The sequence below is a fragment of the Gloeophyllum trabeum genome, assembly GCF_000344685.1.
Source record: "Gloeophyllum trabeum ATCC 11539 unplaced genomic scaffold GLOTRscaffold_00021, whole genome shotgun sequence".
Classification (NCBI taxonomy): Eukaryota; Fungi; Basidiomycota; class Agaricomycetes; order Gloeophyllales; family Gloeophyllaceae; genus Gloeophyllum; species Gloeophyllum trabeum.
This window is the reverse complement of record NW_006920430.1, coordinates 210-27,973: the sequence shown is the minus strand read 5'-3', so window position 1 is coordinate 27,973 and position 27,764 is coordinate 210. Positions and strand designations below refer to the sequence as shown.

Below are 27,764 nucleotides of genomic sequence, written 5' to 3'. Positions count from 1 at the left end.
CAAGTGGCGACAAGTTGCTCGGGTCCCGGACGGACACTCCGACAATGCCTGTAACAGGAGCCACCACACCAACCTTCGATGTTGGCTCGCATCCGAAGGGTTCGCCATCCGGTTGGAGAGATCACTACGATTTCTTGACTGATGGCGCAAGGGCCGTACGCGCATTTTGTCGGCCGTTTCCCACGGCTGTTGTTGGTGTTCCTCAGCAGATGGACTTCAACATTGCGAAGGCCGAGTTTAAGCTCACTGTCCGCGTTCGCGGCCCCTTTATGCAAAGGATTCAGAGGGGTAAGATGCTGGTGCCAGACGGAGCTTCCCGAGTCATGTCAAGGATGGACTCAATCTCAGAGAGTACCATGGCATGCAGCCATGCAGCAACCATCAGGGATCCTTATATTTGACAGTAGTTCGGTCTTTGCTTAGTAATACATCAGGAAACACATCTCACCTATAACTCCCTATTTTGGCTTCCCCCCATCTATGTTGACCTGTCTGACCTCCATAGACCTATGGAAAACTATGTATCCGGGGGGAAATCACTATAGAATTTGGTGTTTCCTGATGTAAGTTTACGTAATCTTAGATAATCGCATTTGATTGGCTGACCTGTCTCATTTGGAGAACACACTTTGCCCCGATGTCCTGGCCGAGGGTGGCAGCGCGCAGTGCCACCACCCGAGAGTCAGGACAAGGGGCGCAGAGGGCTTCAACCTCCTTGATAGAATAAAAGTAAATTAAATCACAGCTGTTTGCAAAACGATAGAGCCAGTCCGGATTTGCACTCATACAGGCTGCTCCAAGGACAAACAACTGCAAAATCACCAGAAACGGCACAGAGAGCAGTCGGAAGGCAGTCAACTGCACTTTCGAGACCTTTAGCGCCCTGCCTGCCAGTGTTGGTGTGTAGTGGTATGCCGTTTACCGGCTTTGGTTAGACTTGGGGTGGCACCCCGCACACAAAAATTACTCAACTGGCTTTATCATTTTGCAAACAGCTGCAATTGATACTATGTACATGTACACCTCCCGGAGTGGCTACGGGTGCCACAGCTAGTACAGTATGACCACTCTTCAGCCACAAGTTGCTTACTAAGCGGCTCGCGCGGCAATTGAGCATTGCGCCTCCTCAGTATCAAGGAGGTAAGGCCGACACACCCAACTGCCTTTTCCAGTCACCCTATATTTGGCGCTGTACCTTGATGGCGCCATATTCGCGGTCATGTGATGCTACCGCTCATGATTGACTTCGTTTTGCCAAGTCCCCCTTTCGACCCCTACAGCGACGTGTGAGTTGTCGCGTCGACTTCGAGTCGACGCAGTAACTCATACAATAGTGCCTCCCGCTTTCTTCGAATAATCACCCAGCCTTTATTAGTTAATAGCACAATACTATAATCAATTCGTATGTTTGCACAGGTCTATCCCACAGGGCTATCCCCAATGTATATGGTATACCATTGCTAAGGACCATGACTTGTCGCAAGTCGACTCATCGTGATGGCTCGCCACTGCTAGAGGAGGAAAGAGCGACTTGGCAAATTTTGCGAGAGCTGGCCGCGGTAATCACACGCGTGTGAAGCCTGTGAATCACATGACTGTGCTGCCAGGTTACAGCAGCTAAATATAGTACGTCCGAATAAGGCAGTTGGGTGTGTCGGCCTTACCTCCCAGTAGGCCTAGGGGTGCTCAAAAATTGATCGTTTGTGTTCGATCGTTGTGCAGAAATCCCAGAATGGCCGGTACAATTTGTCAAAGACGAAGGAACGACCGAAATTATTCAATGCACGCTGATCGTTCGCGTTCGGTCGCGCGTAGTATTGGATCGGAGTTTAAATAAATCATTAGCTCGAGATACGATACGAAGTTCCACGGTCAGCGGAGTTCCAATTGCGACAGCAATCACAGCAAAGTCGTTCGTTGAGTTCGTCCTCTGTGTAGTGTTGCTCCTGCAGTGAAGTCGCAGTGTCGCACAGTGGAGTTTTTGACACTGCAACCCGAGTGAAGTGAAGTTGAAGGCGCTTCAACGTCTTCATTGAAGTGGTCAGATCAGCCTCGGGATATCCCGTAATATTCCCACGTACGCGTGGTGAAGGCACTGACTTGCCCTCGTAGGACGAACTCGGGGATATCTGCATATACATTGTACTCTAAAATACACGAATAATGCCCATACCATCTGCCAGGACGTACAATACCAAAAGTCAAGTCGACACCTTGTCATATGGACTCCTGATGAATTTCTTGAGCCCAGTGCAGACTGCCAGCATATCATGGAGGTTATCTGCCACGGCCGTTCTATTGTTATCTCTGCACGGGGTATGACGCGGAGTAGATACGACTCTGCGACTCGGACACCACTTGGACGCAGGGCGAGCGCATCTGGTGGTGCGCGCTGCCATTAACGGTCAGCACGTGGCCATGATCAGACTTCAATGCAGTCTTCAAAGGCAATTCATGACGACTGTGCAGTGGGTGAAGTACGTCAAACTTGAAGTGAAGTGAGACAGTCTGCAAAGTCACCTCACTGCAGGAGCAACACTACCTCTGTGAGCGACGGATTTGGCGGTCAGTCCAGTTTAGGATTGCTGCACAACGATGGAACGCGAACGATCAATTTTTGAGCACCCCTAGTATCAAGAATTGGATGCGGCGCATGAGTAACAACCATATGCATACTATCCTCCAATGTTCTCCTCTGGGTTGCATTCCCTCCACTGATTCTAACAAATTTGTATCCGATACACAGGACGGAAGTTTTGATCTCCATTACTACTAATAGGTCGTCTGATAAGGCCGGGCTTCCTTGGACAAAGTTCACCCTCTTTATGTCCGTTATCTGCCATGAATACCGACCGCTGCCAGTGCCAGTGGTGCAAAGGTGCGTGTCACTTAGGCTTGTTGCTGATGAAACCCTCCGACCACAGCACGCCGGTAAAACGCTCTGGCTAGAGTCCGCTGCTGTCTTCTTCGATCCCATCCTCAAATATCGGTTTGATGCTGGCATTGAAGATGAGAGTGGCGGCGTCATCATCCACACGTTTCTGTACGCAGAAACCCCACCATGATGTGCAAGATGGACGGCTTTCTTGCCACCCTCCCTGCGCCTTTGATAAAGTGCTATTCTTGGACGAATGATATCCGCTCTCGTCATGAGACGTGCTTATCTGCGGCCATCCTCTTCTATACATACATAGTCCCCCACGAAGCGTATGCGGTGCGACCTACTATCTCGCTCAGTGCTAACCATGAAGAAAGAATCCAGCATTACCGTGCTCGAGAAGCCGGTCGACAAGAACGACGATGATGCTCTTCTCGAGAGTCTCGGGTACAAGCAGGAGTTCAAGCGTGAATTCACCCCTTGGGAGCTCTTTGGGGTCCTTTTCAGTGTGCTAGGTCCGGTGCCGTCATTTGCGTAGGCACAGTCTTCACTCAGTCTCTTCTGAACATCTGACTTTCATCTGTACTTTAGGTCTGTGCTTGTGTATGCGATCCCAAACGGTGGACCCGTCGCGATGGTCTGGGGTGTGCGTATCACATCTGTCCCCAATAGCTTCTCCATATAACTCATCTCTGTCCAGTGGGCTATCTGTGCATTCTTCCTTGTCATAATTGCACTAGCGATGGCGGACCTAGCATCTGCAGCCCCTACCTCAGGCGGGCTGTACTACTGGACATACTCGCTCTCATCCCCTCGGTGGCGGTATCTTCTGTGTTGGATTGGTACGTCGAGTTGCGCAAAATGTTAATACCTTCTTTAAATCGTTAACAGTTGGATGTGAGAAATACGACTTTCGTGTCCCTTCTTTGCCTAAAATCACTTGTAGATGCCAACACCATGGCGCTCACAGGGTCCGTGGCATCCGTCGGCTGGGGGTGCGCAGTCCAGATTATGGCTGCTGTAAGCATCGGGTACGATGAGACTTTCATTCCAACAAACGGCCAGACGTAGTATGTCGCACCATCGCTCTTCTCGTGCACGGTTCACTAAAGCTTCGTTAGTGGCGTTTATTGTGCTATCCTCGTAGTCAGCGGTATCTTGTGTAGCACTGCGACAAAGTACATTGCCCGAGTCCAGTCCCTTTATATAGTTTTGAACATATCGTGAGTATCCTTCAACCCAGTGATGATTCGTATTTGACATGAATACAAGATGCTTCATTGCCATCATCATAGCTCTTCCAGTCGCAACCCCTGAGGAGTTCCAAAACCCAGCGAGTTTCGCGCTGGGAAACTTCCAAAATCGTTCGTAGATGCCACTTGACTCGCGATCCTTCATTACCGACTGCACGTCAGTGTCCACTTGGCATCCCGGGTTCGCCTTTGTCCTCAGCTTCATCGCCCCGCTATGGGCCGTAGGTGTGTCACGTCATTACTGCTAAATACCCGAAGGTTCCTTCTGATCATCCGTGATGTAGGCGCGTTCGATTCGCCCGTCCACATCAGCGAAGAAGCCTCAAACGCCAGCACTGCGGTCCCATGGGCCATCATACTGGGTGCATCCATACCTGCCATACTCGGCTGGGGTACGTACATAGGTCGTCGACCCATCTCGCTCTTTACTCAGCGCGAATAGCTTTAAACGTAGTCGTTGCGTTTTGCATGGGGACTGACCTCGAGAGCATACTCGGGAGCGGCGTTGGACAGCCTCTCGCTGTCGTACGCACCACTACTCATCCGCTTGTGCCGGAAACATCTCACCGATGGCTTGATATACTTATGCCAGATCTTCCTGAACAGTCTAGGCAAAAGCGGCGCTCTCGCTCTATGGTCTGTCGTGATCATCTTGCAGTAAGTCTCCACCCCCTCCATCAGCCCGTTCACCCTCACCCATGATTCCCTAGGTTTATGATGGGCACGAGCATCGTACATCCCTCTCCTTGTTCCCTCTCATACACCGCACTTAACTTAGTCACCCCCAGCTCACAGTCGCCTCCCGCCAGAGTTTCGCCTTCTCGCGAGACGGCGCACTCCCTTTTTCCCGATTCCTGTATCGCATCCACCCTTCTACGCAGACACCAGTCAACTGCGTCTGGTTCGTCGCCTTTCTCGCCGCGCTCCTGTGCCTGCTCTCCTTCGCGGGCGCGGCGGCCGTCGGCGCGGTGTTCACGCTAAATGCGGCGGCATCGTACGTGGCGTACTGTATTCCTATCACTGCTCGCTACGTGTTCGAGAACGACTTCAAGCCGGGGCCGTTCTCGCTCGGGCGGTGGGTGCGTACCCTCCTCCTGCTCCTCCTCCCTCGTAATTTCTCCGAGTCTGAGCTTGCTTTAATTGAAGGGGTTCCCGGTGGCCGCGACCGCCGTCGCCTGGATGACATTCTCCATCATAGTTTTCATGTTCCCCACCAACCCGGACCCGGGTCCGCTCGACGTAAATTACACCCCCGTAATGCTCGGTGCCCTTATCCTCGGCGCGCTGGGATACTACTATGTCCCTGTTTACGGAGGTAAGCGCTGGTTCCGCGGCCCGGTCGTGACGCTGCCGATGTCGGACGGTGATGCGCGGAGCAAATCCGGTGAGGGAGAGGGAGAGGAGAAAGAAGCATAAGAGGCTCGAAGCTTCCCTGGGAATTGATACAGAAGGTCGACAACACGCTGCTGGACCGACACTGTCGAAATTAGAGCACAATGTGTACAATCTTCGATATATCAGTGGGTGGATCTGCTATTGGATCATAGGTGGGGGACCGGTGAACAAAGACCTTGCATACCAACTCAGACAAAGAATAATTGAAGTGTTTGGTCTTTCGTAGAACTGATAAATATACACGTACTAATACAACACGAGATATCCGAAAGCAAGGAGCAAATGCAGCAGCGAAACACTGTGTCCGGAATTCAGACCGCCAATCCAGAGTAGCGCATGCACAATGGGGATCGGCTTGTCAACTCGAGACGTCCATGGCTGCACTCTCAAGCAACTTCAAATGCGCCATACCGCACGCACCCTTATTCCAATCCTTGACAAGCTTGTACTTGCGCACAGCCCCGCACCCCTCCACATCGCACCTGGGCTTCTCCACCGCACCCACGTGCACAGGCGGCGGCGGCAGCGCATTGCCCCCAACAGGCGCGAGCACATTCGGAGGCACCGCAAACACCAGCGCCATCCGTTTCTCCTCGCCGTCTCCCTTCGCGCTGGAGACCCAGCGGTACGCCGTCGGCGGGGGCGCCGCGTCCTCCTTCGTGTCCATGGCCGCCCCGTCTGCGTCTGCGGCCTCGCCCGCCTCTTCGTCTGGCGTGGGGTTGGCGTTGGAGTCGGCGGGGGTGTCCTCGACGACCACGGGGGCGCCGCCGCGGCGCCGGCCGCCCCGGGTCCGCGAGGATTTGGCGCGGAGCAGGCGGTTGATGGTCTCTGCCTAAGTAGGTATGAGCAAGACGCGAGTACAGTCCGGAGAGCAGCGGATGAAAAGGCACCTTCTCCTCTTCCTTCTTTTTCTCGGAGAGGTGTTTCCGCTTGCGGGCGGTCTCCTCGCGTCGTAGAGCGAGCTCGGCTTCTGTTAGCTTCTTTTTCCGGGACGAAGGTTCGTCGGCTGTGGATGGCTCAGTAAGCATGGCGGGACGCTTCAGAGATGGGAGACATACTTAGGGAGACGTGGGTAGTCTCGACGACACCGGCGTGTGCAGCCTGGCGCGCAGTCATCGCCCTTGACGTGGAGGATGCGGCAGCTGAACCTGAGCGCGTCGAGCGTGCGCCGTCGAAGTTGTCATCGTCGTCCTCGTCGGAGCCGTCAGATTCGATGTCGACGTCTGCAGAATATGAGAAATGGTTGGGCCGGAACGACCTGCAATACATACCTGCTCGAGACGCAGGTTCATCCGGGGTAGGTACAGCGCTGGATGTCAAACTGCCGTGGACAGGCAGCTTGAGCCGTATCTTGAGGCGCGGTTGCGCCGGCACGGGGGTGTCGTCTTCCGGGGTAGACAGCTCATCCAGGTCTGAATCTTCCTAAACAGCCGGCCGGTAAACACTCGTATGCTTGCGGGGCACGCGTGCTGCTCACCTGCGGCTCGTCCGCGTCCTCGTCCTCGTCCTCGTCCTCCTGACCGTCCTCTTCCTCTTCCTCCTCTTCCTCCTCCTCAACTTCAATGTTCACCTGCTCCTCTTCCTCTTCCTCCTCCTCCTCCTCCCTCACCGGGGGTCTCCTGCGCGGCTTCACCTCTACGTCCGACTCTCCGTCCGACACCTGCATATCTGCAACAGGGCGTAAACGAGACACTCTGGGATCCCTGACACGAGGCACTGTGACCAGGAGCGCTATAAATGAACGAGGAGACTTACCGCTTCCGCTGTAGCCATCGTCTTCGGCTTCCATCTTCCCGTCCGCGTCCAAGTCTAAACGCCGTGGATGTGGCAAAGTCAGTTCAATCTCCGCCCTCTCCAGTCTTCCACTACTGCGCTGCGACCACCGTCTGTTGTATACCCACTCACCCTGCCCGACGCTGCCTACGATGACTTCCGCTCGTTACGAAGCGCTGCCGACTGAGGACGTGCAGGACGGCAAGGCAAACCCCGCGTCGTCGCCGACGCCTGCTGCTCTCGAGGCGAAGCGGCGGCAGGATCCCCGCTTCAACCAGCCTGCTCCATCTATCTGGAAACGCGTCGCTCTCATAGGATTCGTCTTCCTGCTGTTCTGGCTGGGCCTACACCTGAGACTGCAAAGCCAGAAGCCGAAAGTCGTCCACGCTCACAGGTGCGTCAGCTGTCCTCTCCTGTCAGCCATGCGCTGAGCACTGGCGATCAGGTATTCGAAGGAATACAAGTTCCGCCCAGCCGCCAGCCCTGTCGTCACCGAAACCCTCAAGGACGGTCGGGTCCGTCTGAGGGGCGCGCAGCCGACGTTCTCGACCACCCCTTCCGCTGCTCCGAAGAGCACTAAAGTGTCGAAGCGTACGAAGCGCTCGAAGCGGTCCAAGGGGTCGAAGGCGTCTAAGCGTGCGTAGGATACTATTTGGTACGTTTCCCCCTCGTCGTTTATCGACCACGTCGACTCACTTCCCCAGGCTGGGAAGCTTGAAGAGTGGATTTTGTCGCTATTTATGTTTTATAATACAACGGACACCCTCCTGCTACATCGTATCACCCTCCTTGTCATTGTCTGGTATATTTATAATTCTTGCTGGATCAGACCTCGCTGTGCTTGGCCCGCAACTGAAAGTGTCAGTCTCCAGGTGCTGGAGCGAAGAATTCAAACATGCCTTCAACCCCCCGCGGGGCCTGAAACTGCACAGCGCATCGTCGTCGTGTTGATTGCCGTTACCCTTCTCCTCTTGGTTGTGAGTCACGCAGCATTCTCAGGACGGTCACCGAACCCCGCATGAACGCGTCACGAAAACACATAATATAACTTAGTAAAGTATATACCTATAACAAAAGGAGCGCGCATATGCTGATACCGTACAGAAACCAGACTTAGGAATACAACAGTGCAGTCCCGTCCCGTGCTACGCCTCTAGTTCAGGGACGGCGCCTTCTGCTCGTGCATGCGCACCTCGTCGATGGCCATGTCGTCCTTGCCCCGCTCGATCTCCTCGTCCGTCGTCATCTGCGTCACCTGCGCCGTGTCCGGGACGTCCACCTCCCGGATGGTCGTGACCTGGATCTGCGGTCCGTCAGGAGGGAGTCTGGTGTAGCTCACGCCGGACGACGACATACCTGCAGACTATGCTCCTCCGCCTGCTGGTCCTTCCGCCTGAAGAACCTCACCAGGCTCTCCAGCCGCGACCGTCCCCGCTGCTCCATATACACCCGCCTCCTCTCCGGCGGCGCGTCCCCCACGAACGCGACGTTCGACGGCGACGCCACGTCGTGCTCGCGCGGGAGGTAGTCGAAGCCGCCGCCGCGCGGGCTCGCGGCGTGCTTGCTGTCGGGCGAGAGCGGGCTGGGGAGCACGTGCGGGTACGTCGGGCTCGCGGGGAGGACGTTCACGTTCACGTTGACGTTCACGGGCGGCTGCTTGGCGGTGCGCGGCCCCGCGCCGCTGGAGACGTTCGCCATGGAGCTGTTGCCCGCGCCGCCGGTCACCCAGAAGAGGACGAGGGCGTTGAACACGACCTGGGACCTGTTGAGGGGGTATGGTATCGAGGGAATGTGGGGACGTACATCGGTGCCGCAACTGCCGAGGCAGACCCAGCCCAACTGCTTTCCGTGCATGAGGGTGAGGACGAGCATGTTAACCTGGGGCGGGGCGCGGAACGGTCAGTTTGGTGCCTGTCAGCATGATCTAGCGAATGGACGTACAGTGGACGTTGTCAAAGCCACAACGGAAGCTCTGTAATTCCTTTAAAGAGACCGCAGCCGTGCATGCAGGTGCGAGACTTACAGTAAAGTACGCGAAGCTACTTTCTTGACCGTCGGGTTCATGAATCGATTCCTCAAGAGAGGCCAGAGGAACAGTCCATTGAGGATAATGTTGATGAATCTGAGAGCGTCGCGTTAGCTCATGTGCCCGCGCGGCGTACCGGATGGATCAGGGACGAACAGATCATATGCAACCAGCGTTGCAGAAGCGTGCGGCTGCAAACCGATAGTGCAAGCACCGTCGTCGCGGAAGAATGATACTCTGCCTGAAAGTCATCACGTTAGGCTCGGACGACCTGCTGATTTCCGCGGAGAGAAACCTTTACCTAAGACAATGACGACCACCACAACGCTGTAAAGCGACAGCATCGCGAAACAGCCGATGTACACTGGGGATTTCATCCGCCTGGCGCCGGCACCTGGCGTCCAAACCAAGAAAACCTTCTCGACTAAGCAGGGCGTCATTTAAGAGATACGACAGAGTTAAGAGAGACGTACTGAGGAACCAGTAGATGAATATTTTCGACGTCGCGTAGAAGGCAATGCAGATGTCTATGCCGAGGGCGCAGACCGTCTTGTTCAGCTCCATACCCGCTCCAAAAATTAGGATGCCGCCTGAAAGGATGCTAAGACGGATTGGATAAGGAGGGAGGATGCGATAACGTACTCGTGAACAGGAAGAGCCACGAGTCGAGGAAGACGAGGATGATAAGCAGCCGCGGCCACGAGAGCTGCATGAAGCCGCTGAGGGATGTGAGGTGTTCGATGGTGACCCTACGGGACAGACAATGGGCCAGGATGGACACACCTGCAGAGACGGTGTTATCTGTGCCTGCACTAGGAATGCGGGGCAGAGGACATACCCATGAAATGGATGAACGCGGCGAGGATCTGCTTCCCCGTGTCCGGGAAGACCATGCGCTCTCGTCCATCCGTGCCAGCGGCCATAGTGGATATTGAGCTCTCGCTCAGGACAGGCATGGCTACGTTGGGCGCGAGGCAGAAGGGAGGTGATCACGTCCTGTTAGCGGAACAGGCCAATATACAGGCCCAATATTTGCAATACATTGTATATCGATGTGGGACACCGGAAGTGACGATGCGCCGGCTTTAACAGGGCAGCCTAGGTAGATTTACGAATCGATCTGGCAGATACTGTCGGTCCTGCCCGGGCAGTGCGTGCCACACTGGATGTCTCAGCATAACCTACGGACCGGGACCAGATTAGTGGGCAATATATCGACGATTTGACGCGTAAGCCTGGACGTACCTGGGTATACCGCCCCTAAGTGGCGAGGGCAGAATGCGGGACGTCGATTGCTCAGGAACCGTTGGGACAGAATTGTTCAAGCAATTTCTGGCCCACAGCCAAATCAGTCTGTCAAAGCACGATCATGATCGAGCACCTATTCGCGCGGATGCTGGCTGGGGTCCGCGCCCACCTTTCGACAGTCAGGACAGCCAGTCTGTGCGTTGACTTGCCGTCTTTTCGTGTGTTCATGGTTTCTTCCAAATCATCTACCGGGGCCAGCCACATCGAGCTAGTTCATGATGTCAAACTGTCAAACCGCGCCCATAAACCCAAGCCAGCTGCCAAACCCGAGCTGCAATAACTTTACCCGGTCCCACCCGACAAGGTAATCCGTCATGAAGTTCATTGACTAGGCAGCGACCATGCATGAGACATAGTTACAGATACGAACAGACTAACGCGCGAGACGGGATGGAAAATAAACGTTAACGAGCGACCAGGGTAGAGAATTAAACGGATTATGAGGGATGCGGGCAAACATGAACGAAACATGCGAATGACAGCGACGATGACGATACGGTGGAATACGACGGATATGTATGCGGGTGTATGGCATGGTATAGTTTCCCTACTCTGATTTCACTCTCCATATAACTGCGGCTGCAGCGACACTGAGCACAAGGACGCCCACAGCCGTCGACACCTGTGCGAAATGCTGCCAGCAGAAGTCCCAGATCAGTCGATCAGGGCGCGCTAACGGCAGTCTTGGCCTACGTACCATGTCAGGCTGAGGCTTCGACGACGACGGCTGCTGCTGCTGCTGCTGCTGAGCTGACGGCTCCGCCAGCGACGGCCGTGGCAACAGCGTCGACGACTCTGGTGTCATCGGGTACTCCGCCTGCGACGACCCCTCCTTCTCCTTGCCCGCCGCCTTGTGCGACTCCTCAGAGTCGCTCGAGTCATCGGAGATCCATGGTGATCGTGGCCGAGACTTGGGCGAGGACAGACTGCGCGGGATCGCGATGTTTTCGCCGTCAGCGAGGGAGTCGGAGGATGTTGAGCCGCCAGTCCCATTCCGCGAACGTGAGCGCGAACTCGACCGTCCACGAGAGCCATTGGCGCGCTTCCGGCGCTGACGCGAACGTAATGAATCCGAAGAGACGCTGCGCGGGCTTGGTGGGGTGACGAGGCCGCCCCCGGGGCTCACACGTGCGTCGCCATTCGTCGGCAGGTTCTGCGACGCCTGGAAGTGCAGCTTCGCAAGCCCGCCGTCCAGCCTACTGACCGCCGACGCGATCTTCTCCTCAACAGCCTTCGTCCTAACCTCGAACTCTTCCCGGGCTTTTCGGAGGCGCTCGCGCTCTTGGTGCCACTCTTCCTGCACACCTGTCCACTGGCCCTCGACGCTCTTCTTCCACTCATTGAGCAGTGCCGTTAGAGACTCCCTCTCCCGAACATGCTCTTCGTCCGGCACCCTCGCTGCCTCCGCAGCAGCCCTCGCCTCCTCCTGAGCCTGTCTTGACGCCTGCATCTCCGCCTGCGTCGTCTGGATCATCGTCTCCAGGGCCCCGACCTTCGACTCTAGTGCAGCAATCGTGCTCTGAGCTGCGACATGCTGTGCCTGCAGAGAGCGTGACAACTCCAGTGCTGATTCGAGCTGATTTGATAGGGTCGTGAGCCGCTGCGTGAGGTTATCCGGGATGCCCGACGACCGTCGCCGCACTCCCTCATCGTCCTCGTCCTCGTGGATCCCTGTAGGCTCCGGCGTCCGCGGCCGACCAAGCTCCTCCCGCCGTCTCCGCCGCTCCTCATCGTCCTCCTCCGCTTGCAGCTGGTCCTCGTTCTCCTCCTCGACACGCTCAAGCTCGTGACCGCGAATGGTGTCGACGCTCCTGACGCTCGCCGCATCGTCGTCGTCATACGAGTAATCCCGTTCCTGGCGGCCATCTCGGTCATGGTGCTTTGACGGGCCGTCCTGGTGCTGCTTCCGGTCTTCGAGGAGCTCCCGAAGCGAGTTAATCTCGCGCTTGATCGCTTCATGCTCGGCGAGCATGTTCTCGAGCGTGCGCATCTTGTCGACGTGGCCTGCGATCGAGCTTTGGGTCTCGTGAAGCTGGGCCTGCAGCTCTCGTAGCGTCTCTGTAGGACCCTGTTGCTCATTCAGTGTAGAGGGCTCGGATGCTGGGCGGACGGGAGGGAGGGAGTGTGGGTGGGGAGGCAGGCTAGGGGCCTGTAGTAAACTATCAGATAATGAACATCATATGGGTGGCCACACACATACCACAGCACCGCCCAGAGTGTCGTGCACGCTGTTCATAGCGTCACTGAGCGAATGAAGTTCACTCCCCGTATCTCTGCTCTTCTGGAGCTCATTCTGCAATCGGCTGAGGATATGATCGAACGTGAGCCCGCTCTTCCCCGGCGGGCGCATGCTGCCGCCCATCCCGCCCATGCCCGAAATGCCTTGCTGCTGCAGCGTCGGGCGGCGCGGCTGGTTGGCCCCGCCGGCGCCTGTGCCAAAATTGAACGGCCCCCCGCTGCCCGACGGCGCCTGCGCGATGCTTACGAAGCCGGACGACGAGCCCTGCTGCTGCTCCGCGCGCTGGGCGGCCTGCAGGTCCGCCTCGCTGAACACGCAGAACGCGCGCGCGGCGACCTTGTGGTGGATGATCGTCTTGTTGTCCTCGCCGACGATGTCGATGCCGAATTCCTGGGGCGCGCGTGCGCGGTGAGCGGTGGCAGCGGCGCGCAGGGGGGGCGGGGAGTGAACGTACCACGATGTCATCCGTCTTGAGCTCGAACGGCTCGGACTCGAGCCCCTCGCCGCTCAGCCGCTCGCTGTTGATGAAGGTCCCGTTCGAGCTTTTGACGTCCTTGATGTAGATCTGCGCAACGCGAGCCGTGAGCCCTACTGCCTTATCCCCGCACTCCCCGTCCGCGCGCGCTTCCTGCGCGCCAGCGAAAGCCGCTCACCTTCCCGCCCTCCTCCCACACCTCCGCATGCTGCCTGCTGAGCACCTTCGAGTCAAAGTAGCCGTTCCTCTCTGCGGGGACGGTCTTCGCGTTCGTCTGTCGGCCGATCTTGACGCGCTGGCCATTGGCGAGGGAGATGTGTTTCGGCGCAAATGAGTCGTTGAGCGGGTAGAGGTACAGCGCGGGCCAGGCGGGCTGGGAGAAGGGCGCGGGCGCGGGCATTGCGTGCTCAACGCCGTCGTCGACAACGAACAGGAGTGATTTTGTTTGTGGCTGTTTGGCGCCGCCGGCGACGGCGATAATGTCACGAGGTGGCCACTGCTGGCAAGCAGAGGCAAACTCACAGCCACACCTTTCCGGATCTAGCACGCTGTGGCAGCTTGCCCGGAGGCGTTCGCTTTAACGAGAATTGTCTGAGGAACAGAGGGTACTTGATTCACCTGCTCGCGAGACGTTGGACTGGTCGGATGAGTCGAATGTGCCAGGATGCGACACGCCGAAAAGAGCGGTATCTATAGAGCACAGTAATCTAAGTAGGCCGGCTTTCTCCCAAGGACCCTTGTGCCGCTGGAACGCCTGACCCGCACCCAGCATGTCGGTCGGAGCATAGCGCCAGCTTGTAGTCTATCGCCAAAACCGTATATGCATGAGAAAGGTTTGTAACGAACGCTGGGATCGTGAGATGATGACCTGTAGACTATGTATGTTCGTCCTACCTCTTTCCGAGTCGTTATCGCTTATACTTTAGAACCCCAGGCGCAGTTGCCCACAGTCGGGACGCTGCGCAGAAGGAAGGGCGCTGCTACCCGCTCTCAAGCGACCCAATCGAAAACGCTCCGGAAAGCAAGCGAGGCCGGAGGTCAGAACACGACGCAAAAGGTCGCCATCTACCGCAGGAACGTCTTCAAATAAAGCTCGCTCGTATACAAGGACGCACTTACCGGGAAGAAAGGTTCTGAGCAGCCCCGAGAGAGTCAAGACCCGTCCCGTACGTATCCGGCCTTGACACCGGAACCTGTCCCTTGTGGATACCTCTTCAGCTTTCCCGCAGGCAGTCGGTCAGTCCCGGAGAACGTGTAGCAGCGAACCACCTACACATCCATCCGTCAACGGTGCAGGGTGCTCTGCATCCCTCCTTGCATATGCGCGCAGCCGACGAACGGAGCCGCTCTCTCCCTCCAGCCCAAGAGGACAGCGCGACGACAAGGCGGACACGTCCAGCGCGTGCGCACGTGCAGGTAAGTACACCGCCGCTCTCAACGCGCCGCCCGCACAGCACCGGCGGGGCAGTCCCCACAGAAGGACAGCCGGGGCGCTCTGAACACAACTAGGTTCTTCGGAGCAGCGCCCGCTGATATCGAGCGTCACGTAGTCGAGCAGGCCCACACAACCGCAAGGACGATGCAGCCCGAGCGCGAGGGACCGGTGCAGCCCGTCTCGACCCTCGCGCGCGAGGCTCCGTCCGGTTTCTTGTGCCGGGCCTGCACTATTGTATGTTACGAGCCTAGGAATAGTACGTACTCGTATGTGGACACCTCCGTGCGGAAATGATACATTACGAACTGTTCTCCGCCCGAGTGGGTGGGAGGTACTCAGTAATACATATAACAAAATACTTCCTTCCCTCCACTGTACTGCCGCATCTGACTCACTGCCAGATCTTACTCACTCCCTCGTCCTCCCCCGCTCCCCGCCCCTCTCGGGGCTCCCCTGCGCATGCGTGACCTTGTTCCAGAACTCCTGCAACCCGCCATGTTTCTCCCGCTCCCTCTCGGGCAGCGCATCCCTCGACCGCGAGCGCGCGTCCCTGCTCTGCGAGCGCGCGCGGATATTCCCGCGCCCGCCGCGCCCCGTGCTCTCGAACTCGTTCTCGTGGACATGCAGCGGGGGCTGTTCCGGCGGGGGGTGCGCGGCGGTCATATTCGCGAGCCCGCCGCGGCCGGTGCTGTGCCTGCCCAGCGAAAGCCTCTCAGCCCACCCTCTTCCATTCCCGCAGAGACAGAAAACACGTACAGATGCTCCGCGTGGTCATACGCGTACTCGTGCTCCCTGCGCTCCTCCTCGTCGATGACCTCTGCGCCGACGCCGTCGCCCGGGCGGATGTTGCCCGCGCCGCCGCGGCCCGTGGAGTGGCGCGCGCGGGAGCGGGAGCGAGAATGGGACGGGGAGCGCGGGGCGGGGGAGATGTTGCCCGCGCCGCCGCGGCCGGAGGAGATCTGTGTGGGGGGGTTAGCGTTGGGGGAGGGAAAGAGGGGAAAGGGTTAGGGTTAGGGAGGAGAGACGCACAGCAGCGGCCTGGCGCTCCTCCATGCGCCGCCGGATGACGTCCTGCTCGTACTCGGCGACGCTGGCGGGGTCGCGGTCGCGCGAGGGCGAGCGGATGTTGCCCGCGCCGCCGCGGCCGACCGATACGCTCTGGAGAATGAGAATCAGGAATAGCGAGCGCAAGGGTATAAAGCAGCGGGGACGGACGGTGCGGGTGGTGGCGGCGTAGGGGACGGGCTCGCGGCCGCGCGGGAGGGGCACTTCGGGGAGGTCGGGGTTGCGGTCGGGGTCGCGCGAGGCGGACTGGCGGCGAATGTTGCCTATGCCGCCGCGGCCTGAGGATGTCTGGGTGATACGTTGTTAGTTTAATTTACTTAGTCGGTGTGGATGAATGCGGAGACGTACAAAGTCGCGGCCGCGCGAGACGGAGCGGCGCTGTTCGTCAATGTCGGATGGGTCTGTGGACATGGCCGTCAGTGAAGGGACAGGAGACGGAATATTATGGCTGGACGAAAAATGAGCTGTGGCGGGTGACGTCCGGTGCCTGGTCCTTATCTCAGCGCTTGCCCTTATCGCCCGTTGATAACCTCGCCGCGATCTCTCCTGAATGACACTCACTGGTCCTGTTCTCTTCGATCTTCGTCGTCGCCGTCGTCGTCGTCGACGCCAGCGACGCCGTCTCCGACTGCGAGCTCGAGTTCGACCGCCGCCGCGTCAGGAGCGCCGAGATCTGGCCCGTGAACGACTTGCGCCTGGCTGGGGCTTTGCCGTCGAGGCTGAGCGTGCTCGTCATCATACTATTCAGAGGGAGTCGACGTGGGTGTGTGTACGCTCTGTTGATTTTCACCGCGTTTTTCCTCCTGCGACGTTGCGCTGGATTGCGTTTACCCGGCGACAACGTGCGTCATGTCGCCTGCGTCTGCTCAAATGACGAGTCCCATGGCCTCTTGGCGCGTCTCTCTCCATTTGCCTGCGGCTCCCTCGACGTTTCAGGCTCGCCCTTATTCGGTTTTAGACTTGCGTTTGGCTTCAGCGAGCAATTCAGTTTCGCGGTGCGGAAGCTTTCCTTGCCTTCTCTCGTCCGGCGTTCTCTCCCAGCTAGTCTGTTCCGCTCGCTCCACGGACTCTTTATTCATTCCTGCCACCTGCTCACCCATTTCTTATGGCCCGCCTGATTCACTCTGCTTTCGACCTGCGTTCCTCGAACCCACCACGACCCACCTCGTCTCCCAGTCCTGTCTCTGCACCCCTACTATGTACGAACGTGCATCCAAGCGCTTTCTCGTCTCAGAGGCTCTGCCCCGCGCCTGTGAACTCGCCAGCCCAAGTCCACAGTGCAGCATCAAGACACCCCGTCGCCGCCCCGGGCACCCCGCCTCGTACCCCGGGCTTGCGTGCGTTTGCAGCTCCCTCCGCACCCTGGTTGACGATCGTCGTCCCCGGCAACTGTCCACCCGTCGTCGCGGAGACAGCCCCGCACCCGTCACTCCGCGCTCCGTCTTCCCCTCACCAGGCGTCCGCGCCCTCCCCCGCCCTCCACCTCGCCGGACATACACCGTGCGCTCTCATTCCCAGTCCGCATGTACACAAGTTTGCGCTGCGGTGGCGGCGGAAACACAACGCGGCGCGCGGTTCTCAAAGTTGTTGAGGATACCACGTGAAGGAGCACTTCACCTACTTCACTGTGACGAGACGTGCTCGGGTATATATATAGTTGTAATCCCCTCGTCCCCTCTTCTTTTCCCTCAGTCGTGTTGTAGACGGCTGAGATGAGTCTCGTACCCACACAGTGCTATTGATGTACCTGACATAGTGTATTAGGTTCACTGTCTCTAGGTACATACATTGCTATATGTTGTAGATGGCTGAGGTTCACTGTCTCTAGTTTCTACAGGTTATGAACCCCTCAAGACTCGTGTTCTCGCAAACCGAGTTGCGGAAGCTTTTGCTCTTGAAACTCGGATCTGATTTGCATCTGAAGTGCTCACCAACGCGCGCCTCACCTTCGTTTTCACAGCTTATCTCCCTTTGACGTGCACCTCGCAGCTACCCTCTTGCTTATTTTCTCATCGTTGTTGGCTCGTAATGACCCTCGGTCGTGAATTATCTGAAGCTATGTCTGGGGATTTAACTAGTCAAAGTTGGGATTAACCCAACTTTGGAAATAATAATTCTGGGGATGTTAGTATCTCACATGATAGGTTGTATGGGGTAGATAACAAGTGCAAAGAAGCTAAGGAAACGGCAGACCCGTTCTGGAGATAACACACCTCAAATGTGGGTGACATGTCACTCATTGAGTGTGACACCCGATAGGTCACCTCGATAGGTCACTTTATAGTCACGATAGGTCACTTTGTAGTCCCGATAGGTCATTTTGTAGTCTCGATAGGTCAATAGGTCAGGTCGATAGGCCGATAGGTCACTCGACAGGTCACTTTGTAGTCCCGACAGGTCTCATTGTAGTCTCGACAGGTCACTTTGTAGTCTCGATAGGTCATTTTGCAGTCTCGATAGGTCACTCTGTAGTCTCGATAGGGATAGGTCATTTGGTAGTCTCTTAGGGTTATGAGACCACCTAGGGTCAAAAAGCAACCCTAGGGCCCTGGGGAGCCACCCTAGGGGGAGGGAGAGACAGCCAGGGTCGGCACAACCCTGGTTGGGTGAGTGGCCAAGGGTTGGCGTGCAGCGTCCAAACCAGGCTCTGAGGACATGGCTAGTGTAAGTAAGTTTGCCTCCTCGCTCTGACACCTTGGCTGTCCTTCCTGGAAGGCCGGTGGGGAGGGGCCTTGCGTGGCACAGTGGAGACGGATTGTCTTTCCCACCCCATGACTCATTCCCGTCCCTAGTAAACTGATGCAATGTGGCATGCATGAGGCTTTGCGGCCTGATTTTGCAATTGCTATATTGCATGTGAGTAAGGTCAAGGTGATACGGGAAGACCTCAAAGGAAGGGGAAGCAGTCAATTGCGACACGTGTTTGCCTCGAGTGTGTCCGTGATATGCCCACCCAGATTCTGCAATCCTGCGCTTTCGGAAGGAACTAAATGAGCTAAGATGTAAACCATTGTTTCTATGGGATAGTAGCTCTTCAGTATTGACTGGTTGTGTGCGCTGGCTTTATGCTCCGCTTTCTCTTCTCATGGAATTATGACTGTTGTAGCAAGCCCTGAAAAGCGTGTATGAGCTTTGTTAGCCTACCACTGACTGGGGACAGGTTTGTCTGCGAGCTGCGTGTATGGTAGTCAGATCCTACCCATATGGAACGGTCGCTGGGCCGGCCTAGCGATGCTCGCGGGAATTACCAACGGCACGCTTAACTGACCATCTGGGGGTGGGCCTACGCGCACGCTGAGGCATACCTTGGCACGCGCCGACCCGCCATTCTCGCACCCCGGCCCCCCGCGGGCGATTTCGTGCCGCCGGGCCTGGCAGGCAGAGATCGCGCATCGATGGGGTCCGAAACTCATGCGATCGGGCCGGGGGTTCTTGCTACCCCCTATTCCAGCACCCCCGATCCTGTTTTATTAGGCACCGAACCCCCCAAAGTCCACCGTTCCCCCTCCACCAATCTTTGTCAGGTCGCAGCCTGGCTTGGTCGACCATCGATGGGGTCTGAAACTCATGTGATCAGTCTGGGGGTTCTTGCTACCCCCTATTCCAGCACCCCCAATCCTGTTTCGTTAAGCACCAAACCCCCCAAAGTCCACCATTCCCCTCCACCGATCTCCGTCGGGTTGCAGCCTGGCTCGGTCGACCATTGATGGGGTCTGAAACTTATGCGATTGGTCTGGGATTTCTTGCTACCCACTATTTCAGCACCCCTGATCCTGTTTCATTAGGCACCGAAGGCCTCAACATCCACCATTCACCCTGCACCAATATTCACTGTTTGGCTTACTTGTTTGGGTGGCGACTGGACTCAAAAACATGACAATTTGATCAGTGTTGGTTGTTCCCCCTCTTGCAATACCCACAGGTCTGTGTTCTTTAGCCCTGAACATGCGAAAGTCCACCATTGAATTTTCACAGACTTGAACACAAGTTGAGTCAGTGGAAACAGCTAAAGGTACAGTTTCACTGGATTAATCAAAGTATTTATAGTCCTGGGCATAAGAAGTATATAGGTATAGCAAAATATCCTGTTGTGAGAGCCAGGCTCGATGAGCCCAGGTCAAGAGAAGAGCAGTCCGCACATGGGCTTATGTAAGCAATCCGAATGCGGTGGCGCGAGTGCAAAGTCGCTCGCGGTCATCGACACACGCAACGTGGGCCTTCGGTAAGTGTCTCATTATACTCAGCGGGTATGAAAACCCCAGGGTACATGTTCCTTTGACCTTATACTATGTTCTAGAGTCCGAGCGAGGCAGCGACGGAGACGCGCCGACGCGCGCGAGACGCGAAGTCCGCGACTTGCTCCCTACCGGCTCTCGACGTTCTCGATGCCGCCGCCGCCTCCTCCACAACTCATCAATGGTCCCTCTGGTTGTGTAAAAGAATGTTAGAGGGCTTGTGAGCAGAGGATAGGGTAAAAAGGTAAGTAATTACATTGAAATCCGATGTTTTATGAGTTGATACAAGGGGCTGGCATGCCTGCCTCGCGTCTGGACGTGGGCGGGTCGTGCTGGCCCCGAACACTCAGTTTACAGTTTCATTACATTTTTATAGGTTATATCGTGCTTTTGGGAGCGAACCGGACCCGCACGACCGCTACGAAACCGCCGCACGCCCGGCCACCTCCCATCTCGCACTCCCCGATGTCGGAACGCAGAATGCCGCCGCGTTCTGCGTTTCAACGTTGCGTCCGACTCGCATCGACTCCACGAAGCGAATGATACCCGCGCCGCCGATTCGCGCGGCGCGGTTCTGTTTAAATGTAGGTTTTTCGGTTTTTGTACCCCTTCCCCCTCCCCCTCTCTCCCCACTTCCCCGGTTGCCTATCTTCGGATAGGAACCGATTTCCTGACTCCCCATGGAGTCAGGACGACGACGAGACACGCGCTATAGCAGCGCGTTGTCTCGTCGTTGAGTTATTCTCAATTTTACCGGGGCTTAGCCCCCCCTCCCTACAACCTCGTTTTGCGACGGACCCGAAGGCGCCAGCTAGGCGTCTTTGGGTCGGAACGCACCTCCTTGTGCTACACTAGCACGAGGAGGTGCGTTCTGAGCTGTGGGACGCCCGTGGACGCCCTCGTCGCCGTCGTCGTCGGTGCGCGCGTCGCGCGACATCGAACCTCAGAACGCGCGCGCGTTCTGGTGTTCGATGTCATTTCTGGTCGGGGACTACTTACCGAAGCTGTGGTAGAAAGGGGTGCACACGTCTGTGCACCCGTTCTGCCACAATCTTCCATTTTCTCTTTTTCTCCTCCCAATACCTCCCCGCCCGTCCCTCCTTCAGCAGGCCGTCCGCTTGACAGCGGATGCCTGTTCCCGGCTCCTACGATCTTCGGGACATTGACGAGAATGAGCCACCATGCGGCTCTCTCTCGTCAATGTTGTATTTCATTTTTTGTCGCCCTCCTCCCCACCTGCCCCCTCCCATCCTCGCGCCGGCTCCGGACGGCCCCTAACCGTCCGACGTCCGACGTCCCCCGTCACGGATACCCTGTGGGAAACGCGTCCAGCAGCCGCTCGCTGTCTCGACCGCCGCCGCTGCCGCGGTCGTCGCTGTCACCCTCCCCGTCGCCTTACTTCGTGCCGACCTCAAAACTCAACCCCCCGCCTCAACAGCGGGTGTTCCGGGATCGCACGAGTGGCAATAACGCGACACTATATGAGGTTTTGCCGTCAGGTGAGTGCTGAATATGCTATCAATTTATTTGTGCCCTCCTCCCCCTTGCATCCATCCCCCTCTCGCCGGCCCCGCAGAGCGCGCGTTCTCGCGCGTCTTGACGGGGCCGTATTCCTACCGTCCACATTCACCCTCTCTCCCCACCGTTCGCTCTCGCGACCACTGCTGGCGCCGCGAACGGTCCGTCACCGCCGCCGATGATGTGCATCACGCCGATGCCGAAACGGCTCACACCGCGTAGACGCGCGGTAGTCCTGTCTCGTGCTGGTCGTAGGAAGACAATGCTATATGCATCTTTGCAATTGGGTGAGTCCCGATTTTTCTATCTTTTGTTTTCTGTTTTTCGGGTCCCCAGCCACACCCCCACCCCGAAGTCGCGCGCGGCCTCAGATGACGGTGCACCTACCACATCTGAGGCTCTAATATATTAATATGTATTGTAGTGTATAAAGGGATGTAGTAGCTACAGCTGTATAATCCCCCAGCACGAAATAAATATATTCCAAGTGACCAAGTCCCGAGTGAGGCCCGACCCTATTTAGAGTTCCCGCGCTGGCCCGGACTCTAACCAATTTGGTCTAACGGTCTATGACACGCCTATGTGCGGATATAGAGGGCGGTCGTTCAATTCCCGCCCAGGCGCTCCAATTCTACGAGAATTTATGCAACCCTAGCCGTGAAAGCCGATGCGGTCTGGGCTGGAGCATCGAATTCCCTCCTTAAGCAAGAGATAGGAGATGTGTCCTAAGCATCGAATTCCCTCCCTAAAAAAGAGATAGGAGATGTCCCTTTTTGCCTAATTTAATTGTAATATCCATTCCTTCTACTTTCCTCTCTCTTCTCTTTTTTACTTCTTTTGTATACTTCAGTAAATCTCTCAATGTCCTCGGAGGGTACGAGAACATCTACTGACATATTTTATTTGTTGTAATTACTGCTCTATAGGCCGAGCAAGGCAGCTCGGTAACAGCCGAACGCGCGCGAGACGCTAAGTCCGCGTCTCGCTCTCTACAGGCTCTCGCCGCCTCGCTCGACATGGCCGCCGCTCGCTCCTGCGCTGCATAAACCGAATGGGTGGAGGACTTTTAAATGCAAGAGGGTTACTGGGATGAGGACAAAGGGTGGACAGTGAGTAAAATCTCCTTATCTTCGATGTTCTGTCGTTTAATACTTGGGCTTGCGTGTTTAACTCGCGCTCGGTCGCGGGCGGGTCACGCTGGCTCAGCTACGTTTTCGTACAGGTGGACGACCTCTGAGAGGCCGTCCCTCGTATTTGGGACCGATCCGCGCCGTCGCGCCCGCTCAACACCCGCCGCTCTCGCCGCCGCCCAGCCACTCCCCCTCCCGACGTCGGAACGCAGAATGCCGCCGCGTTCTGCGTTCCGACGTTGTTTACGACTCTCCTCAACTCCATGAATCGAACGACACCCGCGCCGCGCAAATCGGCGGCGCGGTTCTCTTTAAATTCACGTTTTTCGTTTTTTTGCTCCCTCCCCCCTCCCCCTTCCTCCCCGCTTCCCCGGCCTCTCATCTTCGGATGGGAGGCGATTTCCTGACTCCCCATGGAGTCAGGACGACGACGAGACACGCGCTATAGCAGCGCGTTGTCTCGTCGTTGAGTTATTCTCAATTTTACCGGGGCTTAGCCCCCCCTCCCTACAACCTCATTTTGCGACGGACCCGAAGGCGCCAGCTAGGCGTCTTTGGGTCGGAACGCACCTCCTTGTGCTACACTAGCGCGAGGAGGTGCATTTTGAGCCGTAGGACGACCGTCGACGCTGTCGACGCCGTCGTCGTCGCGCGCGCGTCGCCCGACGTCGAACACCAGAACGCGCGCGCGTTCTGTTGTTCGATGTCGTTTCTGGCTGGGGACTACATAACGAAGCTGTGGCAGAAAGGGGTGCACACATTTGTGCTCCCCTTCTGCCACAATCTTCGATCTTCTCTTTTTCCCCTCCCAACCCCTCCCTGCCCGTCCCTCCTTCAGAAGGCTGTCCGCTTGATAGCCGACACTTGTTCCTGGCCGGTACACGTGCCAGGACATCGGCGAGAGGCGAACGACGCAACCGTTCGCCCTCGTCGACATTGTTTCCCACTTTTTGTCGCCCTCCTCCCCACCTCCCCCTTCCCACCCTCGCGCCGGCTCCAGAAGGCCCCGAAATGCCCCCCGTCTGACGTCCCCCATCTCTCCTACCCTGTGGGCAGCGCTCCCGACCTCAACTCGCTGTCTGGCCCACTGTCGTCTCCGCCGTCGTCGCCCTCGCCCTCCCCGCCAACGTCCCTCGCGCCGTTCTCGAAACGCAACGCCCCGCTTCAATCGCGGGTGTATCGTGATCGCACAAGGGGTAGGAACGCGACTCTATATGTGTTTTGCCGTCAGGTGAGTACTTAATATTCTATCGAATTGTTTGTACCTCCTCCCCCTGCTACCCATGCCCGTCTCGCCCGCCCCGGGAAGCGCGCGAGCTCGCACGTTTTGACGGGGCCATATTCTTATCACTCACAGCCACCCTCTCCGGCCACCATTCGCTTCTGCGAACGCTGGCTGCGCCGCGAACCGTCCGTCACCGCCGCCGACGTCGTGCATCACGCCAACTCCGAAATGCCTCGCCCTGCCTCAAGGGCAGGTGATTCTGGCTCACGATGACTGTAGGAATACGATGCGCCAAGTATCTTTGAGATTGGGTGAGTAGTTATTCTTCAATCTTTTCTTTTCTCTTTTTTCGTCACCTCCCAGCTCTTGTGAGTCGCGCGCGCGCCGCGACCGCGGTTTGGATGCCATGCCCGGGTGCATTGTATATTACTGTATGATGTAGTATACAGTAGGGACCACTATCTACCGTTGTACCATAGCAAATCTCAGAATAAAATATATTTTGTGACTTGCAACTTGGGTAAGGGTAGGTGCTTCGCTTATGTGGCTTTATAGGATAGGACTTCGATACGTTGCCTGCATACAGGTCATTTCACAGACTCCAATAATCTGGACTGGATCAATGGTCTCCACCATTCCAGCCATTACAAATGTGTTTGGTTATTCACCAAACACGTCAGACTACCCCATTCGCTTTCGAAGGATTTTGCCTGGTCATTAAATGTGATCAAAGGATTCCTGACACAGAAATGCAATGACTGTGACAGAGATTCATGCACTCCAGTCCTCTGTTCACTTTCTACAGATTTTGACTGGTAATTAAATGTGATGAAGTGATTACTCACTCAGAAATGGAGCGACTGCAATGGAAATTGTTGGACTCCCCCATTCCATTCATTACGAACCTGACACAGTACCCACTGAACTTGCCAGAGTCCATTGTTGGGTTTCCACAGATTTAGACTGGGAATTATACCTGATCAAGCAACTCCTGCCTCAGACGTGAAGCAACTGTGATGGGGATTGTTGCACTCCCGTATTCCAGCACGTACAAGTCCCTTTCAGTATCCACCGAACACACCAGAGTGCTCCATTCACTTTCTATGGATTTCGACTGGTAATTAAATGTGATCAAGTGAATACTCACTCAGAAGTGGAGTGACTGTGATGGGGATTGTTGTTCCTACCTATTGCACCCATTACGAGTTGCCTTCAGTATCCACCAAACATGCCAGAGTCCTCAGTTCACATTCTATGGATTTCAACTACTGATTAAACATGATCAGGTGATTCCTCGCTCAGTACTATAGCAAGTGGGATGGGGATTGCTGGACTCCCCTATTCCATGCATGACGAGTCTGAGTCAGTACCCACCGCACTCGTCAGAGTCCACCATTGAGTTTCTGCTGATTTGGATGAGTTGCTAAGTGTAATCAAGGGATTCCTTGCTCAGAACTGGAGCGCCTGTGATGGGGATTGTTGAACTCCCCTATTCCATTCATTACAAGTCTGATTCAGTACCCACCGTACTGGTCAGAGTCCACCGTTGAGTTTCTACTTATTTCGACTTGGAATAATATCTGATCAAGTCATTAATGACTCCGAACTGGAGCGCCTGTGATGGGGATTGTTGGACTCCTCTATTCCATGCATTACAAGTCTGATTCAGTACCCACCGTACTCGCCAAAGTCCATCGTTGAGTTTCTACTAATTTCAATGAGTGGCTAAGTGTGATCAAGTGATTCCTCGCTCAACACTAATGCGAGTGGGATGGGAATTGTTGGACTTCCCTATTCCATCCATTACGAGTCTGATTCAGTACCCACCGTACTCCGCCAGACTCCATCGTTGGGTTTCCATGGATTTCGCCTTGCAATTATACCTCATCAAGCAATTCCTGACTCAGACGTGAAGCGACTGTGATTGGGATTGTTTTCCTCCCCCATTCTGGCCATCACGAGTCCCTTTCAGTATCCCCGAACATGTCAGAGTGCATCGTTCACATTCCATGGATTTCAACTGGTAATTAAATATACCAAGTGATTACTCACTCAGAAGTGGAGCGACTGTGATGGGCATTGTTGCGCTCCCCAATCTAAATGATCACGAGTGCCTCTCAGTATCCACCAAGCATGCCAGAGTCCACTGTTCACGTTCCATCGATTACGACCAGCAATTAAATGTGATCAAATGATAAATGAGTCAGAATTGAAGCAACTGGGATGGGGATTGTTGGCCTCATCTACTCCAACCATTCCGAGTCCCTTTCAATATCCACCAAACACCCCAGAGTCCGCCGTTCACATTCTACAGATTTTGAGTCATGATTAAATGTGATCAAGTGATTACTGACTCAGAATTGAAGCGACTCAAACGCAGCTGGTTGTACTCCCCCATTCCAGCTATTACTAGTTGCTTTCAGTATCCACTGAACATGCCAGGGTCCTCTGTTCACTTTTCACGGATCTTGCTTAGGAAATAAATGTGACCAAGTGATTACTCCATGAGAACTGAAGCGACAGTGATAGGGATTGTTGCACCCCCCAATACAAACCATTACGAGTCCCTTTCAGTATCCACTAAACATGCCAGAGTCCTCCATTCACTCTCTATGGATTTCGACCAGTAATTAAATGCATTCAAGTGACTACTCACTCCAAAGTGGAGCGACTGTGATGGGGATTGTTGTGACCAGCTATTCCACCCATTATGAGTCGCCTTTAGTATCCACGGAACACGCCAGGGTACTCTGTTCACTTTCTACAGATTTTGACTTGGAGTTAAATGTGATCAAGTGATAACTCAGTCAGGAGTCAACCGACTGAACCGACCCTTGTTGTACTCCCCTATTCCAGCCATTACGAGTTGCTTTCATTATTCACCGAACACGCCAGGGTCCTCCGTTCACTTTCTACGGATTTTGACTTGGAGTTAAATGTGCTCAAGTGAATACTCCATGAGAATTGAAGCGACTGTGACGGGGCTTGTTGTACTCCCATATTCCAGCCATTACGAGTCGCTTTCAGTATCCACCGAACACGCCAGGGTCCTCCGTTCACTTTCTACGGATTTTGACTTGGAATTAAACGTGATCAAGCGATATCTCAGTCAGGATTGAAGCGACTGTGATGGAGCTTGTTGCACTCCCCTATTCCAGCCATTACGAGTCGCCTTCAGTATCCACCGAACACGCCAGGGTGCTCGGTTCACATTCTGCAGATTTCGACTTCGAGTTAAATGTGATCAAGTGAATACTCCATGAGAACTGAAGCGACTGTGATGGGGATTGTTGTACTCCCCTATTCCAGCCATTACGAGTCGCTTTCAGTATCCACCGAACACGCCAGAGTCCTCCGTTCACTTTCTACGGATTTTGACTTGGAATTAAACGTGATCAAGCGATATCTCAGTTGGGATTGAAGCGACTGTGATGGAGCTTGTTGCACTCCCCTATTCCAGCCATTACGAGTCGCTTTCAGTAGCCACCGAACACCCCAGGGTCCTCCGTTCACTTTCTACGGCTTTCCCCCACAAGCTGGCGCTATTCAAGTGTTTACGAGATTTTCTCGTTACCCAGTGCAGCACATGAAAGCCCGGTGTTGACATTCCACTGATCACAGTCTTGACTCAGACTTCCTCCACTATTGTAAGGTCTGCGTTTAAAGTAATTGGCGTACGATAACTTTCCCTCCCCTATTTTCATGACCTAAGTCTATTTCATTATTCTCTGAGCACACCAGATTCTTGTAATCTAATCCTATCGAATGCATCAAGCATTGATTCGTCAACATTATCATATAAGATGAAT

At 55.6% G+C, this 27,764-nt stretch overlaps 8 protein-coding genes across 8 annotated transcripts; 4 read left to right on the top strand and 4 right to left on the bottom strand.

Annotated features, from left to right (window-relative positions):
* Positions 1 to 3,245: 3,245 nt before the first annotated feature.
* GLOTRDRAFT_50538 (APC amino acid permease) lies at positions 3,246 to 5,547 on the top strand (the record flags this gene model as incomplete). Its single annotated transcript, XM_007872907.1, has 13 exons — positions 3,246 to 3,412; positions 3,470 to 3,524; positions 3,579 to 3,729; positions 3,825 to 3,948; positions 4,000 to 4,101; positions 4,151 to 4,242; positions 4,294 to 4,356; positions 4,416 to 4,523; positions 4,574 to 4,656; positions 4,724 to 4,788; positions 4,842 to 4,863; positions 4,920 to 5,210; positions 5,278 to 5,547. 13 exons carry the CDS (start codon positions 3,246 to 3,248, stop codon positions 5,545 to 5,547), a joined length of 1,593 nt encoding a protein of 530 aa, XP_007871098.1.
* A 179-nt stretch (positions 5,548 to 5,726) lies between these two features.
* On the bottom strand, positions 5,727 to 7,305 carry GLOTRDRAFT_112706 (uncharacterized protein). The gene is made up of 6 exons (XM_007872906.1): positions 7,282 to 7,305; positions 7,004 to 7,229; positions 6,798 to 6,948; positions 6,585 to 6,749; positions 6,417 to 6,532; positions 5,727 to 6,358 (listed from the first exon to the last, which is right to left on the bottom strand). Exons 2-6 carry the CDS (start codon positions 7,190 to 7,192, stop codon positions 5,885 to 5,887), a joined length of 1,095 nt encoding a protein of 364 aa, XP_007871097.1. The 5' UTR covers positions 7,193 to 7,229; positions 7,282 to 7,305; the 3' UTR covers positions 5,727 to 5,884.
* Positions 7,306 to 7,417: 112 nt separating this feature from the next.
* Positions 7,418 to 8,135, top strand: GLOTRDRAFT_118339 (uncharacterized protein). The gene is made up of 3 exons (XM_007872905.1): positions 7,418 to 7,693; positions 7,745 to 7,954; positions 8,004 to 8,135. The coding sequence occupies exons 1-2, from the start codon at positions 7,452 to 7,454 to the stop codon at positions 7,941 to 7,943; spliced, it is 441 nt and encodes a 146-aa protein (XP_007871096.1). The 5' UTR covers positions 7,418 to 7,451; the 3' UTR covers positions 7,944 to 7,954; positions 8,004 to 8,135.
* Positions 8,136 to 8,312: 177 nt separating this feature from the next.
* GLOTRDRAFT_82324 (uncharacterized protein) lies at positions 8,313 to 10,318 on the bottom strand. Its single transcript, XM_007872904.1, has 10 exons — positions 10,164 to 10,318; positions 9,968 to 10,108; positions 9,799 to 9,915; positions 9,627 to 9,749; positions 9,482 to 9,566; positions 9,323 to 9,421; positions 9,241 to 9,271; positions 9,103 to 9,177; positions 8,656 to 9,054; positions 8,313 to 8,602 (listed from the first exon to the last, which is right to left on the bottom strand). Exons 1-10 carry the CDS (start codon positions 10,279 to 10,281, stop codon positions 8,453 to 8,455), a joined length of 1,338 nt encoding a protein of 445 aa, XP_007871095.1. The 5' UTR covers positions 10,282 to 10,318; the 3' UTR covers positions 8,313 to 8,452.
* Positions 10,319 to 10,931: 613 nt separating this feature from the next.
* On the bottom strand, positions 10,932 to 13,765 carry GLOTRDRAFT_118337 (uncharacterized protein). The gene is made up of 4 exons (XM_007872903.1): positions 13,526 to 13,765; positions 13,327 to 13,437; positions 12,834 to 13,262; positions 10,932 to 12,782 (listed from the first exon to the last, which is right to left on the bottom strand). Exons 1-4 carry the CDS (start codon positions 13,745 to 13,747, stop codon positions 11,181 to 11,183), a joined length of 2,364 nt encoding a protein of 787 aa, XP_007871094.1. The 5' UTR covers positions 13,748 to 13,765; the 3' UTR covers positions 10,932 to 11,180.
* Positions 13,766 to 14,987: 1,222 nt separating this feature from the next.
* Positions 14,988 to 16,583, bottom strand: GLOTRDRAFT_141499 (uncharacterized protein; the record flags this gene model as incomplete). The annotated part of the gene is made up of 6 exons (XM_007872902.1): positions 14,988 to 15,476; positions 15,539 to 15,741; positions 15,812 to 15,940; positions 15,998 to 16,135; positions 16,196 to 16,248; positions 16,409 to 16,583. The coding sequence occupies 6 exons, from the start codon at positions 16,581 to 16,583 to the stop codon at positions 15,191 to 15,193; spliced, it is 984 nt and encodes a 327-aa protein (XP_007871093.1). The 3' UTR covers positions 14,988 to 15,190.
* Positions 16,584 to 16,952: 369 nt separating this feature from the next.
* Positions 16,953 to 17,438, top strand: GLOTRDRAFT_133931 (uncharacterized protein; the record flags this gene model as incomplete). The annotated part of the gene is made up of 1 exon (XM_007872901.1): positions 16,953 to 17,438. One exon carries the CDS (start codon positions 16,953 to 16,955, stop codon positions 17,436 to 17,438), a length of 486 nt encoding a protein of 161 aa, XP_007871092.1.
* A 3,815-nt stretch (positions 17,439 to 21,253) lies between these two features.
* Positions 21,254 to 21,822, top strand: GLOTRDRAFT_133930 (uncharacterized protein; the record flags this gene model as incomplete). The annotated part of the gene is made up of 2 exons (XM_007872900.1): positions 21,254 to 21,581; positions 21,659 to 21,822. The coding sequence occupies 2 exons, from the start codon at positions 21,254 to 21,256 to the stop codon at positions 21,820 to 21,822; spliced, it is 492 nt and encodes a 163-aa protein (XP_007871091.1).
* Between the last annotated feature and the right edge of the window lie 5,942 nt (positions 21,823 to 27,764).